The sequence below is a fragment of the Macrosteles quadrilineatus genome, unplaced genomic scaffold (genome assembly GCF_028750875.1).
Source record: "Macrosteles quadrilineatus isolate MER2022 unplaced genomic scaffold, UCM_ALF_1.0 Scaffold_8__2_contigs__length_117827958, whole genome shotgun sequence".
Lineage (NCBI taxonomy): Eukaryota > Metazoa > Arthropoda > Insecta > Hemiptera > Cicadellidae > Macrosteles > Macrosteles quadrilineatus.
Genome location: NW_026542601.1, coordinates 55,433,398 through 55,453,943, shown reverse-complemented (window position 1 = coordinate 55,453,943; position 20,546 = coordinate 55,433,398). Strand labels below are relative to the sequence as shown.

The window sequence follows — 20,546 nt, the reverse complement described above, 5'->3', positions numbered from 1 at the left end:
CATTTTAATTTTTTAAAATTTAAATTATAAAATAATGGCTGTTTTATGAAAAAAAATGTCAAGAACTCTTTTTTAGCATATAAATTTCCTATTAAAAGATACAAAGTTCAAAAGTATCGAATACAAAATTACTGAAATATCACGATTTTTAGTTGTAAAATGGTGTAGAATAAAGCTAAGCTAGGCAGGTTTGCCTCATTGTACAGTTATGAGTTTTTACTTATTCCTAAGCTAGTTTCAGCTCTTGTACAAAAGTTGGGAAAACATTAATTTTAAATTGATCAATTTTAACACTTTGATTAATGTGTCATTTCAGTTATACATTTGATTTCAAACATTTTATAAATTCCATGCATTCGATTGCTAAAATATAAAGAATGCAATGTTGTAGGAAAACAAGCTGTTGGCGTTTCTTGTGAAGAGATAATCCTTACATTTTTCACTGCAAATGCAGTAGGAAAGATACCACAGTGACGAAGAGTTGATTATAAATCATGTTGTGTCGCTTTTCATCCGTTTTTGACAATGTTCTTTGGAGCTACCTTCTTCTTCGTTTTGCCTTTTCACAGCTTCTACTGGCTCTTTAGTGTTCAGACTTTGGTCCTTTGTTTCGTAAATTGGCCGACCAGTATCATCCATGGAGATTGCCTTCAGTTTTTTAAACGCAAACACCATGTAGAGTGCTGAAAAATATGAAATCCAGAGTTAAATATTAAACTAATTGTTTTTAAACTTGGTATTACAATTTTGTGAGCTAAAAGATCCTATACTGTTGTAAATGGACTTAAATTATGTAGAATGATAAAGAGAAAGGTGTTTTAGGTACAAGTTTTACTTAATACAAAAACACAACATAGCTTTCCACAAAACACAAATGGTATCCATGACAACTAATTTGTACAGAACACATGTGATACCAAAATGAACTATTCTCACAAATCATATTTTAACACCCTCCTTATTTGTGGAATCCCTGGAACTTAATGCAGTCTCTGAATTTTTCACTGTCAAGCGCCTTTGTTAGAGAATCAGCAACCATCTCTTTAGTAGGAACGTAAATGAAGGAAAGCTGTTTGGAGAGCTTCTCTCTCAAGAAATGATGCCTCACATCAATATGTTTTGTCCTGGCTTGGTACGTTCCATTCAAGGCTAAGTTCCTGGCTCCCTGGTTGTCACAATATATCTGGATCAGACTCTTTGAAGACAGGTCAATTTCTTCAGCTAAACCTCTTAGCCATAATGCTTCTTGAGCAGCTGAAGACATTGCCATATACTCGGCTTCTGTTGTCGAGAGTGCCACAGTAGGTTGTCGTTTGGTACACCATGAAATCGGACCATCGCACTTCATAAATAAGTACCCCGTGACGGATCTTCTTTCGTCTGGATCACTTGCCCAATCGGCATCGCAGTATCCAAATAAGTTCCTCCCCTTAAAACCATTATACTGTAACTTCCACGAAGAAGTTCCCTTTAAGTACCTGAAGATTCGTTTTATGCCAGTCCAATGCTCAATCCCTGGATTGTTGTTAAATCTACTCAGATTACTGACAGCATATGAGATATCAGGTTTTGAAACTTGGGCTGCAAACAACAGACTACCAATAGCTTCTTGATAAGGAATTGTTCTCATCTTCTCCTTTTCAACTTCATTTTCGGCATCTGAGCTTTACTAAATTTTTCACTGCAGCTCATTGGAGTTGATACTGGGTGGAACTGGTCCATTCTGAAACGTGTCAGCATCTTGTTGATGTACGTTTCTTGGCTTAACCATATATTCTTCTCCTTTCTGTCCCTGGTCAGTTGAAATTCCAAGACAGACTTTGCTTCACCAAAATCTTTCATTTTAAAAGACTTCATCATCTGAGTTTTCATCTCCTGTTTAAATTTCTGATTGTTGGAGAATATTAAAATATCATCAACCCAAACTGCAAGCAAAAACAATACACCTTCTTCAATTTGATAATAAACACACCAGTCGAATTTTGATTGTTTCAGTCCCAGACCTTGTAAACAAGAATCAAGTTTTTGGTTCCACACCCTGCTGGCTTGCTTGAGGCCATATATACTTTTATAAAGGCGGCAAACTCTAGAAGTTCCGTCTTCATATCCAGGTAGCTGGCACATGCATATCTCCTCTTCCAGTTCTCCCTGCAGAAAAGCGGAAACAGCATCCATTTGATTGATGTCTAAGTCTTGTTCAGCAGCAAGAGCTAATAGAAACCTAACCGAACTGTAACGGACAACAGGTGAAAATGTTTCATCATAATCTATTCCCCTCTTTTGGTCGAATCCTTTAACAACTAGTCGTGCCTTATGACAAGTTACCTGACCCTTGTCATTTTCCTTTGATTTGAAAACCCATTTACAGTTTAATGGTTTCCTCAAGGCTGGGGGTTCGACCAATTCCCAAGTCTTATTTTCGATTTGAGACTTAAAACTCACGGTCCATAGCATTCTTCCAAGAGTCTTTGAACTCACTAGTCAATGCTTCTTCGCGAGATATTGGATCGGATAGTTCGCCAGAGAAATAAGTAACATCATCGTTCAACGCAGCTGGGAGGTTTCTGACGCGCTGCGGTCAAGTTGTTGTGCCCGGAATAATGTCCATGTCAGTAATTAGTAACATCGTCGTTACTTCGGTTTACACCGGATCCTGTTGGAAGCACATCATCATTATTGGACACATCTGGACCGGTTTGTGTCTGACCACTAGTACTGTCCTGACTATCAGACAAACTTCCTGTTGGTTCGGGAAACACATAAAAATCTAAGTCTTTACTCACATTTTTCAATAAAGAACTTCCCCACTGATTTTCAGAAAAAGTAACGTCTCTAGATATAAAGTAATTTTCTTCTGATGATCATACAACCTGTACCCTTTACTAAACTGACAATAACCGACAAATATACAAGGAGTAGATCGTGGACTAAGTTTTTTACGTTTCACGGCAGGAATGTGAGCAAATGCCTTACAACCGAAAATTCTGAGATGTTGTAGAGTAAGCTTGTCACCTGACCACACTTGTATTGGAGTTGGTTCCACGGACCTGCATGGTGATCTGTTTAGAAGGTAAGCAGCAGTATTCACAGCTTCAGCCCAAAAGCTCGATGGAAGCCCAGACTCTATCAGCAAACATCTTGCTCGTTCTAGGAGGGAACAGTTGAGACGCTCTGCCTTTCTGTTTTGCTGAGGTGTGTAAGGACATGTAGTTTGATGCACAATACCTGATGACTTAAAAAACTCAGTTAAGTTGCGATTACAGTACTCCGTACCATTATCTGTACGCACCACTTTTATCTTCTTGTCAGTTTGTTTTTCAGCATACTCTTTGGAAGTTTTAAAGGGACCATTGACTTTGTCCTTTGATTTTAAAAAATAAACAAAACACATGTGACTATAGTCATCTAAAAAGGTCAAAATATACCTAGACACTCCAAGACTATTCACTTCCATAGGACCTACCAAGTCAGAATGCACTAGCTCCAAATAATGACTGCTTTTAGACTCACTCTTAGGAAAAGGTAAACGATGGCTTTTTCCTAACATACATATATCTCAAATAGTTTCTGGCTTACTACCAGAAATGTTGATATCATCAGCCAAGCCATTAATTAATCTTGTAAGGCTATCAAAATTCAAATGTCCCATACACTGATGCCAGAGCGTTAAGCCATTGCTTTGCATGGATAATGCAGATGTGTTCATAGGCATATCCAACTTAAACAGATTTTTTATTAAACTAGCAGAAGCAATGAGCTGACCTGTTGAATTGAAAACTTTGGCTCTATCACTATTGAATACCACAGAGTTTCCTTTATTTACAATTTGACTCACTGATAAAAGATTAACTTTTAAGTTATGCACATAATGTACATTACTTACATTCACTTCTGATACCTCACCAGAAATACATATTGGAAGCTCCAAATCACCGACGGTATCAGTCACCATTGTCTCATTATTCGCTGTGGTGATCGTTAGTGCTTGGCATTTTCTTGCGTTCAGAAGCATGTTACCGTCAACTAGGGATGGACGAGATTGGATTTTTAGTTCGAGACGAGATTTTTTATTTCTCATAAAATTTCGAGACGAGATCGAGACGGGATTTCCCTTCTCATACACAACGGGAAATGCACGTTCAGAATTTTTACCTGATTTTGTAACATTGTTAGATGACTGTTTAAATACAAAAATAATGATAATAGGCAAGAATATTTACAATCTGTTATTAAAAAACATCAGCATAACATTTTTTTATTAATCACGCCTAACTTATTAAAAATGCCTACGATTAGGAAACATAGTGATATCAGTTAGGATAGAGTTAAACTTATAATAAAATAAAATAAATCATAAAATAAAATATTAATTTCTACAAAATAGTTACTGGTTTTGACTTTTTTTATAGTAATAAAACATTCCTCACACTGCTAACACTTAACAAAACTTCTCAAATGTTATTAAAATAATTAAAGTAATATTTACATTTGAAGAATTAATTAATAAGAACGCCTTCGCAAAGGAAACGCAACTACAACACGGTCCTGTATTGCGGGTATTGCATTGACTTTCTGCAGGCGTGTTTTTATTTTATTTTTTTTTTTTTATTCTCGTCTCGATAAAAATCTCGGCCAAAAAGAAATCTCGTCTCGTGTAACAAGACTTAAAATTTCCCGAAAATTTCCCAAAATTTCGAGACTTGACCATCCCTACCGTCAACACATAAATGACAAGATGCACCACTGTCTAAAAAGAACTCATTACTAACGCCCAATTGCATTGAAAATGCATCAAAGTGTGACGTATAAGATTTGCCAAAATTTACGTTATTTTTGCCCACTACTCTTGTAGATGTACAGTTCTTTGAGATGTGACCGTAAACATTGCATTTATAACATCTCGGACCTTTCTTCACATTTTTGTCAGAACTACTAGAGGTTCTGTTCTTTTGATACACATTGTGAACTGTCCCTCTCGAACTGGAACCATACAGTGCAGAATCAGTTCCGGTCATATCACGATGTACTCGAGACACATCCTGCAATAACTTCGTTTTTATCGCATCCGCCGTGACTTAATTGCCTGAAGATTCAATTCCCATTATCATTATTTCATATCGGATGGGTAAACCAGCTAGTAAGATTGTTCCAACCCATTCAGTGGGTCACCTTCTGACCCACATTTGTAAGCTTGTGAGCAGTTGTGACTATGCAGTTCACGTTTTCCTCAACAGAACTACAATCTTCCAGCTTTGTAGTTATTAGAATACGGAGAAGTCCAACTCTCCTGCTTAATCCATCATCTTGAAAAACCTTCGTTAAATTGTCCCAAGCTGCCTTTGCAGTGGTTGTGTTTTGAATATGAAGCCTACATAATTCACCGGATCAACCAATAAGATCAGCTTTGACCGACATTTAGTGTCCTTTTTCTTATCCTGTTCTACACCAGATACACAGTCCCACAAATCAAAATCTTCCAGGTAAGCTTGTACTACTGCAAACTTCCAAGTATCAAAATTCTCACAACCTTTAAGCCTTTCAATTGGTAATGAATTTTGAGCCATATCACTGTTACAAACTTCTGAAGTCGGTATTTGTTAAATGAAGCACTGAATAAAATAATCTGGGCCCATAACCTGTTGTAAATGGACTTAAATTATGTAGAATGATAAAGAGAAAGGTGTTTTAGGTACAAGCTTTACTTAATACAAAAACACAACATAGCTGTCCACAAAACACATCTGGTATCCATGACAACTAATTTGTACAGAACATATGTGATACCAAAACGAACTATTCTCACAAATCATATTTCAACACTAGCTGTGTACCCGTTCTACGCACAGGGATCTTATAGTAATCAGTTGAAACCTTCTTATAATAAAGAACAGCAGTTGGTTTGCATATTTTCAGATATGCTGGCCAAACTATTATACATAACTTCGTTTTATGTCGTTTGTTGTTGTTCCGGATCGGTATGACAATAAAAGGCTAAATTACCTGTGTCCGCCGGTCGATCCTAATGTATCCTATTACAGAAGATGCATTTCGGCGAAATTAAATCGCCATCATCAGTCCTAATATAAGGTCTTGAGCTTCCCCATTAGGTGCGTCTTGGAGTTTTTGAAACACATACACGAACTGTACACTTATACACATGACGAATAAAACATAAATACACGGTAGGCCTACTTTTATTTTTACTATGGACAAGTAGACGCGCGTCGGTTGTGTGCCGAGTCTCGACTGAAAACGCTCATTTAAAAAATGTAAGTTTCCCAGCAATATAGGCCTACAACACTGATTCAAGGTCTATTTCCCGGTTATCAAAACTCAAGATCAATTTTATACACAAAGAATCTCTATTTTCATTTACTGTTACCCTACATATTATTGCACTTGCGATTAATTAAATCCGTTATGTAAGGAAAAACGTTTTTAATCTTAATTGGTTTGGATTTGCTTTCAAAACGTGATCGGAAATGGTTGCAGTATTTGTAAACAACATTCAATGTAAACATATCAGTGACAGCTAGAGGAAATAATCTTGATTTGAACAGCTGTTCGTTATTTCATAGAAGAATATGTGCTAAATATTGGGAGAAAACTTTACAAAAAATCGCACAAAATTGGGTTTTTAAACGTCCGTCATTTTATTTACAAAGTAGTGACGCCATATTTTAATGGCTAAAGACAATCTCGCCAATCCAGTGAATACATTAAAATAAAATGATTTGGAACTTGATAGGTACTCTTGTTTTTCAGGAGTAGGCCGCGTAAAATGGCTCTTGGGTCCTGACAGACAGGAAGACAAACGGAAATTTAGATGAGACTTGTTTCGGTTTCACTAATTTATAAAACGTAAAAATAACCTAAAAGTTTATGATTCTGAGCAATGTACAGACAAAACTCTAATTTTATTTATATAGATATACCCACCCCAACATTCTATGCATGCACACCACAATTAATTATAATAAAATAGAGTAGTACAATAGTACAGTAGGCCTAGATATGATAATTATTTTATTATATGTTCTACTTTTCTATCATTGTTTTGAATCTATTAGAAACAAGTACAGTACTTCAAAACACAATAAAAAACGTTTGTGGGTTTTTAACCATTGTTAGCGTTATTATAATTCTTAAGTCTTGAGAAGGATTTAAGGTTAGAACATTAGGAAGAGTTAATCTAATCTAGTAACAAAATCAGTCTCTTGGTTTCAATAATCTATTCTAATTCTTCTGCAGTCCAAATGTTATGTCTTATTTATTTCCACTATGAATTTACCAATAGAAACAATTTTCTTGAATTGAAATCCCTTAAAATTATCACACAAAGAAATGTTTATGATAATATTAGCCTTAGCCAGAAAAAGTATATATATGAAATAAATCATCATGAACTAATGAACTATGACAATTCTTTTGCACTGAATATGTAAACCTAAAGGGTTCAGGTTCATTCATCAGATTTCTAGAGAAGTTGGCTAAGGTAATGGGAAGACAATGAAAAACAATTTTAATTCTTATTTTGGAGAAATTTTTTCTATCCTCAATATTCTAAAATGTTCTCAATAATCTGACATTTGGTGGTCCGGCAACACAGAAGTCTTAAATTTCTATGAATCAAGTCACTGGTTGCACTTAGTAAATAAAATAGTTTTAGTCACAAATCCCAAGAAAAATAAATAACTATCTTTGTCTTGACTTTTCTCAATATCTACTTACAAGTTGCTTCCCATTCCGACTGAGATAGCGTTCCCACTCGATCCGCATTGTTCTTCTCTATAAACTCCTTTGCATGCTTATACTCGTCTTCTCCTCCAGCTAACGTTTCTCCTTCATTCGGTGGATACGTCTAAAAATTGTCATTAAAAATATTACAACACAATGTGACAGCAGCTGTGCATCATTTTAATCCAAGATTCGCTAGGAAAAACCTTGATCATTTGAATAGAAAATGTGCTATTGTCATGTTTAAATACCCTTGTTACTAAAGGGCTAAGTAAATATAACATAGTGCAAATTTTTTTCACCAGAGTTTTATTTAACATGAAATGTAAATAGTGTTATTTGTAATCTATATATTAATTTGAATTTAAAGGTTATTTAGATACTGTAGCACTTGTCAAAATCTGCAATAGACAGGCATAACTTTGGATTTTATAGGTTCCTCACCTCAAGTGCTTGCATTTTGCCTAAGAGATTCCGTCCTCTGTCTTTACTTTGTTTGAAGTAATCTTCAAATCTACTTTTTGATACTAGCTCCAAACCATATTTTCTTGCCAACCTGAAAACACAAAAGTCAGAAGTAGGGCTTGATTTCATGGTATAGGTTACATTCATTGACTTTTAGATACCATTAAGACGACCAATCTACATGGTCAATGTTTTATTCAGATACAACATAGCAGAATGAGCCAATATCAGAGAAAGCTATAGCAATTTTGATTGAATTAAAAACCCCTTTTTTGTAATACATTGTATTACAATTTATTCCTACACTCATTTTATAGACACTAAAATCTGATTTTCCAGAACAAGTTTTTTGTAGACACACATGGTAAGAACAGTTCAAAAGTAGCAAATTGCCTGATTTATTTATGGTCTAGAGAAAAAATCTTCATCCATTAGGGTATATAAACTTCCAACCAAATCGTCGGTGGTTTATCAGGTGGGACTCTTCCACAACTTTGCCATAGGTGATCTTCCCCGTAAAGAGATACTTTAAATCCTAGGGCGGGAGTACCCTGGTATTCACAAAGTCAGGCTAGGCCTGCCCCTAGAACCAGCCACACTTAAATATCTTTCCCAGGGTGCTCAGAAGGAGCCGAGAAAAATCCAGAGGGAGATACGTACCATCTCCACAATTAGGCCCTGGACATAAAGGACTTCCCACGAATGAGGTTGTCCCGCGATTTCGCCGTATACTCGGTACCGATCAGAGACACGTCATCTCTGGGGCTGATGGTTCCCATAAATTCATTTAAGAAGCGGAGCCACTCCTCGGAGGTCGTACAGCGTCAGGTAAATTGTTGGTTGACCATCAAATTATAAAACTATCTATCTAACTGTCTATCAAACTAAACGCGATAATTGTGTTCCGTCGTTGGACCAAAGAGTGTGATGCACAACGGAATGTCTTCCCTGGGCAACGGGATGTTGGCTGGCAGCTTCACCAACACTGCGAGGGTTCGTCGAACGGACTCAGAATCAGCATTCGGCGGGAGTCCGAGTATATCTTGTACGCTGGCATGGAAAGAGTTTCCAGCAACCTGCGGTCGAATTTGCATATCATGGACCGCAGAGGCAGCGGTCCCTGATACCGTAGTCACCATCGGGTTCATCGGCTGACCGATGCTTCCCAATGGGTTCTTCCAATCCTCGCAAAAGCTTTTGCGAAGGCCGGCTATGCTACTCTCGGTTCCCAGATGATCCTTCGTCATCACAGCTATCAGATATTGTATGTCCAACGTGTGCCGACGTGCGGGTCGTCTATCGGCAATCTTGGAACGCTCTCAATCCTCGAAGGCACTATTTAGGATATTTTGTTGTAGTACTGGTGGTTGTCGACACTTGAATTCCCACATTGGAAGTTGTTACGTGGATAATCGGTAACGTATGGGGTCGAATAATTGTGGTCGGAGTTTAATAGAAGTTGTAGCTTTTGTTTCCACCGTCATTTTGTTTACATGTTCAAGTCAAACCCGTATTTTCAAGTCCCTGTTCAGCCGCCAGAGATGTGACACAAAATCATTGTAGAGGTCAAGTAAAAAAAAAGGAATATCAAATATCATGAAGTTAAAACAGCCCATTTACCTTTCAAAAGTTGGAAAATGTACCAAGAACTCCGGGCAGTTGACTACTTCATAAAGTGTAAATCCATACTTGGCTCCAAATAGGGGGAAGGGTTCGTCAGTCTTCTCAAATTCAATTTGGTAAACGGAGTTTCCAAAAGAAGCGGAGCCAGCTGTCCTGTAGCGGGTGACGATATCGTTGGCATCGGGCATGGTTCCGATGAAGTATCCACCTGGTCGCAGACATTCTGAGGCATTCCTCAACATACACTCAGCTTGTGGCAGACTCTCGAAGGAGTAGTGGAAGGAGAACTGACAGCTGACGAGGTCTAGTTGTAGCGAAACGTCTTTGTACTGCTCTCTTAACCTTTCCTGCAGAATAAACAAAAAAACTTGTCACAGTATCTAGAGGTAATATTTTTATTCAGGACTGTTCACTGACAAATTTACCACAAAAGCTGCCTGACCTCTTCCTTTAAACGTCCATATCAGAATATTTACAAAAAAAAAAATATGAAATTATTTTGAGGAAATAAACACTATGTTAATAGGTACAGTACCTAATAAATTATATAAATAGTTTTAAAAAAAACACTAAGATTTCAATCTTTCCTAGGATTTTTAGGACACTCAATATTTAAGCTTTTCTAAGACCGATGCAACTCATTAATTTGCATGTATGATTAATTATGCATTTGATATTAAAATTACATTTCGTACCAAGCCCATCACAGTACCATTTTCATTATTTTAAATGGGTGATCAAGTAGGCCTAAACAATAATCTTCCAGTGACTACAACTTCAGCTAATATTACCAACCTTGGTACAATCGGCCACAATAAACTCAGCCGAGAAGCCGTTGCTGTATCGGTTGTCCCTGCGGTTACGCATGTCATCGTACCTCGCGCGACATTGGTCCACACTGGTTGCAGCGATGTCCGCACAGATCAAGTGAGTGATACCCGTGTTACGCCACTTCAACAGGTCGCCACCTTTGCCGCAGCACATGTCCAACACTCGGACAGGTGAACCGACGCTTTTGTTGCGTTTTATAGAGTCCATGTACTCATCTGCAGACAAAGTGGCACTTAATTGATTAAAAATAGGTAGCAGGGAAAACATTTAATAAACAAATTCAAACCATATAAAATTCTTCCACAAAATCAGCAGTTTTTTAAAGCCAGGACCATTATTTAATAGCTAAATGTACAAAGGAACTGGGTCCAGTTTTGAAACATCAAAAAAACTTCTAACGTTGCTTGGTATTGTACCGGCAAAGCTCACACAACAATTCAAGTACTATAATAGCGTAAGTAGTCTTTGCTAAACGCGGACTGGTTGAAAATCTTTTGCATGTATTTGGTTCACATAAAACTCATGTAAAGCCCCGTTCACACAGGGCGAGTTTACAAGCTACACACCGGCTTTTTTACACGCAGCTAGTAAAATAGCTGTGTGAACGACGTACTCGCTCAAAAGCTGCTTGTAAAAAAGCTCTGGAAAAAGTTGAAGCTGCCGCTACTTTACACGCCAACTCGCCAGCTTTTGAGCGAGTAGGCGTGTAAAGTAGCCCAGTGTGACCACAGTTGCTTGTGCTTGTGCGCGTGTTATTCAAAGATGGTGGAGGATTTGGTTCGAGCCAGCTACTGAGCGAGTGGGAAAAGCATTGTGTGAACGACTACAAGCGCACTTGCCGACTCTGTGGCGTCTTTTTACTTATCGGCGAGTTGGCGAGTGGACAAGCTCCGTGTGAACGAATACAAGCACACTCGCCAACTCGCTGGCTTCTTACAAGCTGGTGAGTAGCTTGTAAACTTGCCCCGTGTGAACGAGGCTTAAGTAGCCTACAGGACAGTGTGTTAGTCAACAGTACAACAACTATTACAGTACAGAACTATTAAGTTTACAGCATAAAATTAACATAGAAAGCATTTAATGAATTCTTTTGGGAAGGATTGCAAAATCGATTTTTTACAGAGGGCGGAAGTCTATAAAAAATCGTTCCTTCCTTTACACAATCTATCTTTTGACTGGACTATATAAGAAATTTTAATAAAAGTATTTTCAAAAAAGGAAAAAGTTAACAATATCAATTTACAACTATACAAAGGACCATTTGAGGAGTTGTTTGAAATTTTAAATTATGTAGATCTTTTACTTTAAAGTTAGTAATTTGTTAATAGAACTCGGTAGTAACATGGGATATCTAAGAAAATGTAGCAAAATGACACTTCTCTATTTATTTAGCTTGATTTTGAGAGGTGCTAGATCTGTTTTAAAATGCATTTAAACATTTAAACACACCCACACACACATTTGTGTGGGGGTAGATTTTGATAAGTTTTTAAACAATTTTAAGAGGTGTAATTTTAAAACTACTTAAGATACAAAGTTGAAGTCTGTTATTTTTCTTAGCTTCTGTGGGACGTATCAATATATTACAGGGTGTCCACAGACAATTTTTCATTAATTTCCATGACTTTCCATGACTATCCATGACCATTTACCATTGATTTCCATGACTCACGAACTTTACTCGAAAATTATAATATACAAATAATACTGCATGGACAAGTTATTTCACAGAAAATACTGAAATATGTGTTAACAGATAACAATGGATTACAATAGGTACAACAATGAACTAATACAAACTCCAAACTCATAAACTGATACAACTGTAATAAATTGAATCGTCGAACATTTGTAAAAAATGCTGATAAATGCTACAATAATTTTGGTTAGGGCCGACTAGAGCCTTGAATGGTCCCCTCAAATCCATCCACCATTGGGGATTTCCATGACTTTCCATGACCTTTTGCCTATTTCCATGACTTTCAATGACCAGAATTTTTTTCCATGACTTTCCATGACTATCCCTGACTTTCCAGAATGTGGACACCCTGTATTACATGTCTTTGATATCTGAGGTAGCGAGGTAAAATGACTGTGATGATTTGGTGGAATGGCCATGATTTGTCTTTGCTAGCTGGACAGAATACTAAACAGTACCACGATTACAAGTAGCGAGGAACATGTACCACTTGAAATACAATTTGAATAACACAGGGACATAAGCACCTAAATCTTATCGTAACATTAAAATCACTAATCAACATACTTATTAGCATGCTTTTTATCCAGTTGTTGAAGTTCCTCAGATGTACAATTCGACTTTTATTCCTCTCAGTTAATCCTTTTTCTTCTAAAGCATTATAATGGGCTGCAACAACAGCACTGTGTCCTTCAGTTACCTGTAACAGGAGTATATTATTAGCACACAAGAGATTTTGACATCAAATTGGAAAAGCAAATCGGTCCCAGGTACAGTAGTACTCCAAATATCCGAATCAATTGGGACTGAACCGCATACGGACAGTCAAAAATTAGGATAATTGGGTATTTTAAAGAAAATAGGCAGAGTCAGGTCAAGCTTTTACTATTGCGATCGTAGAACACATCAGTGACAGGTTCAAGATTGAAAAATTTATGATTTTACCACGATCGAGGAGTAGGAGTACCGCGAGAGACAACAATTATGATTACAAGACCATGGAAGACATTCAAGTTTTTTTGCGCGATCACAGAAAAACTATGACGTTTTTTGTTTCCTTGACTACGGGAGACGATGATGATGTCAACAGGACTACGGGATATATTTAACATTTTGCCGCGATGGCAAAAAACGATGACTATGTTTCTGTGACTGCAGGAGACAATGATGATGTCCACACGATCGTGAGAGAGGTTTTGGATTTCATGCTACCGGTATGTCTATTTACATTTTAGATTTTCCTCCCCTGACTCCTAACGGGTTGTCCCCTGAGGAGGTAGCACATCACTGAATAATGTTTTAAAATGATTTTAATGCCCTGTAACTGTGTACCAAGTTTTGAAGCTCTACAAATATATTTAACCTTCCTGGGACTTTTTTCCACCTTGTGGTTAAGGAGGAAATCTAAAAAAACTATTATACCTTTAATTCTGTTAAGTAAACTAAACTGTTGTTGTTTGCTTGTTTATGGTCATATTTTAAAATAAATTTGGCAAATGTATTTATTTTATATTACCGGTACCGTACCTAAGTTATTAGCATTTTATTTTACAAAAAAGTATGTTAAACTTAGCATAATTTAAATAAGGAAGAAGTTCAGTGTCTAAATCGGACTCAGAGGTAGGCCTATTGCTAAAATCTTTATCTAGGCGACTGTGGAGTGCATCTGCTGCGCTTAACATATTTGTGTGCTGTGTGTGTTGCTTCATGTGTGTCTCAACATATGCCAGGTAAAACAATTAAAATTAAATTTTGTTATTGTATTAAATAGGTAGGCCTATTCTTATTCTTTATAAATTTCTGGTTAAAATGATATATAATACACGACTAAAGTATATTTGGAAACCATTTAAATTGTACTTTAAAAGTAAACTATGCAGTCAGTTTTGCATGCAAATAATTGCAAAGCCTCTGTGAAATACAGATTATTTTTTCTTTCGATAAATTCCAATAAATTATATGCAAGTAGTATGCCTATTATATCATATAGGTAGCACTGATCTCCGTATTACAACTGACTTTGTTGTGTTTCTTTTGCAGCACTGGCATGTAATAAAATAAAACATATGGTCATGTCTGCAGTATTTCTGTCAGCTGTTTGGTTTTTTGTTGATTATCGCAATCATGAATCTTTTGCGTTTGCAAATACGCGAACAGCTGTATCCACAGTTCTACTTCACTTAGGAGCCTTATTTCTTTTTTATTTTGTAGGTAATATATGTATCTACAACCTGTAGTATGGATTAGGCCCTAGTCCAAAATATAAAAAATATGGATAGAAAAATATTTAATGTTAAAAAGTAATAAGGAATTTTTTTATTGATTTTTATTTTATAATATAGGTATAGTTGCCTTATGTTAAACCCCATACTACAGTTTGTAGGTTATACCATAGACAAAAAGAATTAAATATAGACCGTCAGCTGTTCTGCGGTTACCATAGGTTCTGGCGCACACCGCTTGGAGCACCACGGTAGTTACGGCGTACGCGCTACGTAAACTACAGCGGTGTGCGCCGGAACCTATGGTAACCATGGCAACCGCAGCACGGCTGACGGTCTATATTTCATTCTTTTTGTCTATGGTTATACTGAGGGGATTGAAATAAAAAAAAAACAGTTTATTGATATCTATCTTAGAGCTTGAGAAATAACTGTTCTTGTAAAACAAGTTTATTTTTCTAAACTACCCCCCTATAGAGGTTGAAGGGGGTGTGTAAACAAAAAAAATGCATATACAAAATCTTGTTACCCTTAGAGCATTAATAAAAAATATTTCTTTAAATGTTAACTTATCTTCATTATTGTAGATTTTGATCTTTTAGGTAGCGTTCCCCCTTAAGCCTACAAATAAAAATTGAAATTTGTTTAGTCTGCACGTTTGCTGCGGCAAGGTATTTTGATTATTGTTTGTAATAGTAGGCTAGTATGGCAAAAAATATTGTACATCACTCATCAAAAATGTCTAAGCCCTACCGTATTTGTATGGTATCGAACCCTCAGTTTTGTCTTGCGCGGGAACAACCGTAGGTAACTTACTCGTCCGTTTTACACAAACTGCTAACAAAATATAGGCCCAATAATATAAATGTAATAGTCTAGACTAATCATTTAAGAAAATGTGTTAATTTTACTTAGCCTAACCTTGGTCCTTTATCATAGTTTTTTTTTTCAATCTTAATTTAACCCAAAAATAACTTAACCTTGTACAATCATAAATTACTTAAATTCACAAACCTGTGGTGTAGAGTTTGATTCACCATTGCTGGTTTTATCAGAGGTGTCTTCCAAAGAGTCATTCTCTTCCAACCCTTTTTTTGGATTATCAGTCACCGATATAGGTCCATCTGTCAGTGGGTCCATTGTTGCTGGACCTTTGTCTATTAATTTTAATCTCAGGAATGCAAATAGTGCCCTGAAAATAGTATGTATAAGATTTATATAAAATTGAAAGGAAAAAAAGGAGTGACGCCAGACAACTAACATAACTTACTACATAAAAATGATTAAAATCGTTTAAACGATTTTTGAGATATAAATTTTTAACTGAATCGGCAGGTCAGTTGCCTTGAAATGAACAGGCCCAACTTCTACCACTTATAGATTCCATCATAACCATGGTATGGAAATGCAATTTATTTCTCAGTTAGCTTAAGACAATATGATCATACTACATAAAAATCATTAAAATCGTGTAAACGGTTTTCGAGATATAAATTTTTAACTATATCGGCCAATCAGTAACCTAGGAATGAACAGGCCCAACTTCTACCTCTTATAGAAACCATCATAACAATGATCCTACACTCATTCGAAAGAAAATATCGATCGATAGGCCTACCTATATCGATTATACACGGTTTGGTTGGTTAGGTAAGGTTAACCTAACCTATACAACCAAACAATATATCGAATGAAACAATCGAATAATCAATATTTTCATTCAAATGAGTGTAGGACCTAAAGTAAGGTGCAGCCCATGTTCCTGAGTTAGTTCCTAATTAATTAGTTAGATAAGTAAGTTACCTATAGGAATTGTGTTGTTAACTTATTCGACTTAAAAAAAACCCTGCGGGCTGCACTTTACTTGACGTCCTACACTCATTCGAATGAAAATATCGATCGATATATCGATAAATAGATTGCTTCATTCGATATATCGTTTGGTTAGTTAGGTAAGGTTAACCTAACCTAACTAACCAAACGATATATCGAATGAAATAATCAAATGAAAATATCGAATCGAAAAAACCAATCGAATGAGTGTAGGACGTCAAGTAAAGTGCAGCCACCCTGCGCTCTACTGTTAGTAAATTATAAGTTATGCTTACGGATTTATTAAGTTATACCATTGTTATACTGTTAGTAAAAAACGGATCTCTGGATTTATCCAATTTTACTTCTTTTTTTTAAGTCCCTTCCCTGTTATACAGTACTTACATACCTACTAGGCTACACATACAAAATATGTGTGGACCATCAACTAGAACATTAGTAGGGTACTTACAAAGTTGTTAGCATGAATAAATCAATAAATGCATATCAAGCATACTCCAATCAAACACAGAATTAATATAACTTACAGTTAATTTTAAAGTCTCAAAATACGCAAGTCCTATTCCTAACCTCAATGTCTTCCTCCTTCCTTAAGTTCCTTAGCTTAAACTTGCTTAAGGGCTGTTATTGTAAAAAAAACCGAATTGGTTAGACGATGCGATGTTTTTTTTTCCGATAAGTATTGACTTCTTTACATCACTATTAAGCTTTGCCTATTACCATTGAGTATAGACGTATACTCAATGGTATAGTGTACTTGTAGGCCTATACCACGGCCACCTCTAACTACAGGCCACGGCCTGGTAGTTTAGAATTGGCAACGTCGCAAGACGAGGTGTTGTCTAGCGCCAGACGTCCCGACGTCCCATAAGCCGGGTTTTCCTAGGTGCGGAAGCGGAGAGCGGAGAGAGGAACGCGGAGAGCGGACTCCACTTGTCTTAGGTAATTTAATGTTACTGTTTTCCTAGAAGCGGCGCGGAACACCATGTTAATCTCATTTCCGCTCACCGCGTTCCTCTCTCCGCTCCTAGGAAAACCCAGCTTAAGATAACATGGCAGACATGTGACACCAGCTGATTATTTCGCGTTTTATTCATTAAAATTAAAATTTATGAACATAAATTTATTGATGGATTGAAAATAAAACGTATAGAATTGAAAAAAAAAAATTTTTAAATAAAAAATAAATTTTTGTACTTGAGTAAATATTGTCATAGTCCAGTAACCAAGCTTTCGTAAATACACATATACCATTAGCTGCTGCCAAACTAAACAGCTGTTACAACACCACTTGCGACGTTGCCACTTCGGAGGCCGCGGCCTGGAGTTAAAGGTGGCCTTGCCTATACTCCAAACGCCTTTACTAGTACCATAGATAAAACATACTCATCAGTCCTCAAGTACACCTCCTTGAGGAGTATGTTTTATCTATGATACCACTCCGTGAACCTGAGGGAATCATGTTGACTCGATTTACTCAAATTCAAATTTATGCCTAAATCTTTTTACTACCTAGTACTTTTCTACAGGAGTACTGTTTGAAGGACTGTTTTCTAGTGTTCAATTGGGGTAGTGGATTTTTATCTCCCTGGAATTTTACCCCCTGGGCAAACGTAACGTCACAAACCAGGGGGTAAAATTCCGGCCGCGAACTTTTGAGTTTCGCGACATCTGTTCTATGGATTGAACGCAGAATTAAACGTATATTTTCACGGTTGTAAATTTAATCAGAACACACCAAATTATAAAAACCTAGAGTGCTAGACCTAGAGTGTACGGGCCGGAATTTTACCCCCTTCATGAGGTCAGCTCAAAATGTACGGCCCGGATTTTTACCCCCGGAATTTCACCTCCTGGCCAGATATATAAATTAGTGAGAATGGGTAATTCTCTTCATTCAGTTTTAATTTAATAGTAAACATTTTATTGTTAAGTAGCCTATCCTAATTTATTTGTAACATCAACTAATCGAACAGGTTTTTACTTTTAATTTTGAGATTTGAGCATCAGGATTCGGTCATTGAAGCCAACTGTTGGTTTATATGATCAAAATTAAACAGCGAATTATGTTTACTTAGTTGAGATAACAAGATAAATAAATAAAGATAGGGCACTTAATAATAAAATGTTTACAATGAAATAAAAATAGAAATTAGAAAATCAATCATTCTTAATAATTTCTATACCCGGGGGTAAAATTACGGGGGGTAAAATTCCGGGGGTAAAATTCCGAGGGGTAAAAATCCGAGGGTAAAATTCGGGGGGGTAAACATCCGGGGGTAACATTTCGGGGGTAAAAATCCGGCCCGTACATCTTCATTTGTCTAAACGCTAGTTACAGTATATGGACAGGGGGTAAAATTCAGGTTTTGATTGTTAATCTAATTAATCACGATCTGTCTATTTTCATTAGACTTCCAAATCCGCGGGGGCAAAATTCCGCTCACGAACAAACTTTTGAGCGCTCAGGTTTCTACGTCATAGTGACGTCAGCTTTGCTCAGGGGTAAAATTCCAGGGGGATAAAATTCCGGGGTCGCTGTCAATGCGCCACCACGTCAAACCGCCACCTCGGTGTTTTGGTCAGAGGCGTCAACCAGCCACCACAAAAAAACCGAGGTGGCGGGTTGACGTGTACGTACAGGTCAACCCGCCACCTCGACAACAGGCCACCACGCCAACCCACCACCACACAATTTTCCGAGATGGCGGGTTGTCGTACATACTCAAGTCAATGAGCCACCACGACAACATGCCACCACGACAACCCGCCAACACCAGTTTTTATCAGAGGTGACGGGTTGTCGTGAGGCTCCATGTTCGATGTCGGCAACCCGCCACCTCGCACGTAGGCGACAACGCGCCACCCCGTCAACCCGCCACCACTCTTTTACGAGGTGGCGGGTTGACGTGTACGCTCAGTGTTCGGTGCCGTCAACGCGCCACCTCGCTCATAGGCGACAACGTGCCACCTCGACAACCCACCACCAAGCACTCTTGTCGTAAATCTTTTGGATTTATATTCTTTAGCATTACATATATTGTACGTTGATTCAGTTAATTTAGAGAAAGTTAATGTAACTCTTAAATAGCATTTCAGGAAATTTTAGTTTATTTTCGGAAGAAAGATTGATAGGTAATACAATTATTAACATGGTGAAAACCCGACATTTGAAAGGGTCTCACACCCTTAAGGGTAGGAAGTATTAAATTGTAAAACCTTAATGCAAAACTATACGAATTGGGCCGAATCTTTTAACACCTTAAACGTTGAAATTTGTCCACAAATAGGGGAGGAGTAGTGGTCACAAAAAACAGCCCTCACGTTAATATGAGAGATGATAATATAGGCTATACCAAAAACAAAAATAGAATATTTATTTTACTTAAATTGCCAGTGAATAAACAATTATTTTTTCATTAGGCGTATAAATATATATGTACCAAATTTGTACAAAAAAGTATGCCCTACATTGTAATTGCCCTACTGTTAACATTAAAATATATCAATTATATAATTTTCACTTCATTTTCAACTTATGGTTATAGAATTTTTCTTCATTTCAATAATCAATGGCATAAATAAACCTACCACATAGTTGTGTAAACTACATAATGTTTACAATCATGGTTTACAATTAACATGTTTTTCTTCTTACTGTACTTCTAATTTCTGACAACAGCTGGAGTTACATAACAATGTCTGTTTCCCATGAATCTTATGGAGAAATACGAAACTTTAAAGGGTCCCTCTCTCTGCGGCGGTTATGTTAGGTTGGGTTATCCTAAATATGTTGGTTGGACTTTCTTAGTTTCGCTATGAATGGAATGATACCAGATGAGTCATACCATAGCCAAATCCCCTCCAAGTAGGCCAAGGTCAGGTCGTTGACCAATGGCCGGAGCGCGCGTATCACCTGTCACCACCTGAATCTAAGGTATCGTCACTCATTGGGTATCGTTAGATTCAAAACGAAACGAGGAAACCCAACCTAAAATAACCGCCACAGCGCGCAGTATACACACTCGGTGGAGTTCATGTGGCAGCTAGGGGCGGTGACGTATTCAACTCAATCTTCGCCGACACCGCTGCCTTCTGGGAGGCAGCTAGAACTCAAAAACCGCTAATTGCAATCA

The 20,546-nt window shown here is 37.1% G+C and overlaps 1 protein-coding gene across 2 annotated transcripts; it reads right to left on the bottom strand.

Annotated features, from left to right (window-relative positions):
- Positions 1-281: 281 nt before the first annotated feature.
- Positions 282-16,991, bottom strand: LOC129000158 (mRNA cap guanine-N7 methyltransferase). Of its 2 annotated transcripts, none has more exons than XM_054427092.1 (8): positions 16,862-16,991; positions 15,592-15,769; positions 12,923-13,055; positions 10,621-10,871; positions 9,823-10,172; positions 8,182-8,293; positions 7,732-7,861; positions 282-683 (listed from the first exon to the last, which is right to left on the bottom strand). In XM_054427092.1, exons 1-8 carry the CDS (start codon positions 16,873-16,875, stop codon positions 493-495), a joined length of 1,359 nt encoding a protein of 452 aa, XP_054283067.1. In that variant the 5' UTR covers positions 16,876-16,991; the 3' UTR covers positions 282-492. The 2 variants fall into 2 exon arrangements, with proteins under 2 accessions (XP_054283067.1, XP_054283068.1); XM_054427093.1 differs by having other exon boundaries at positions 16,938-16,991.
- Positions 16,992-20,546: the final 3,555 nt, after the last annotated feature.

Coding starts and splice junctions, on each gene's coding strand:
- LOC129000158 (XM_054427092.1), bottom strand. Junction 7,862..8,181: donor GCAAAATGCAAGCACTTGAG/GTGAGGAACCTA, acceptor GACAATTTTTAG/ACGTATCCACCGAATGAAGG. Junction 684..7,731: donor GTCGGAATGGGAAGCAACTT/GTAAGTAGATAT, acceptor CATATTTTTCAG/CACTCTACATGGTGTTTGCG.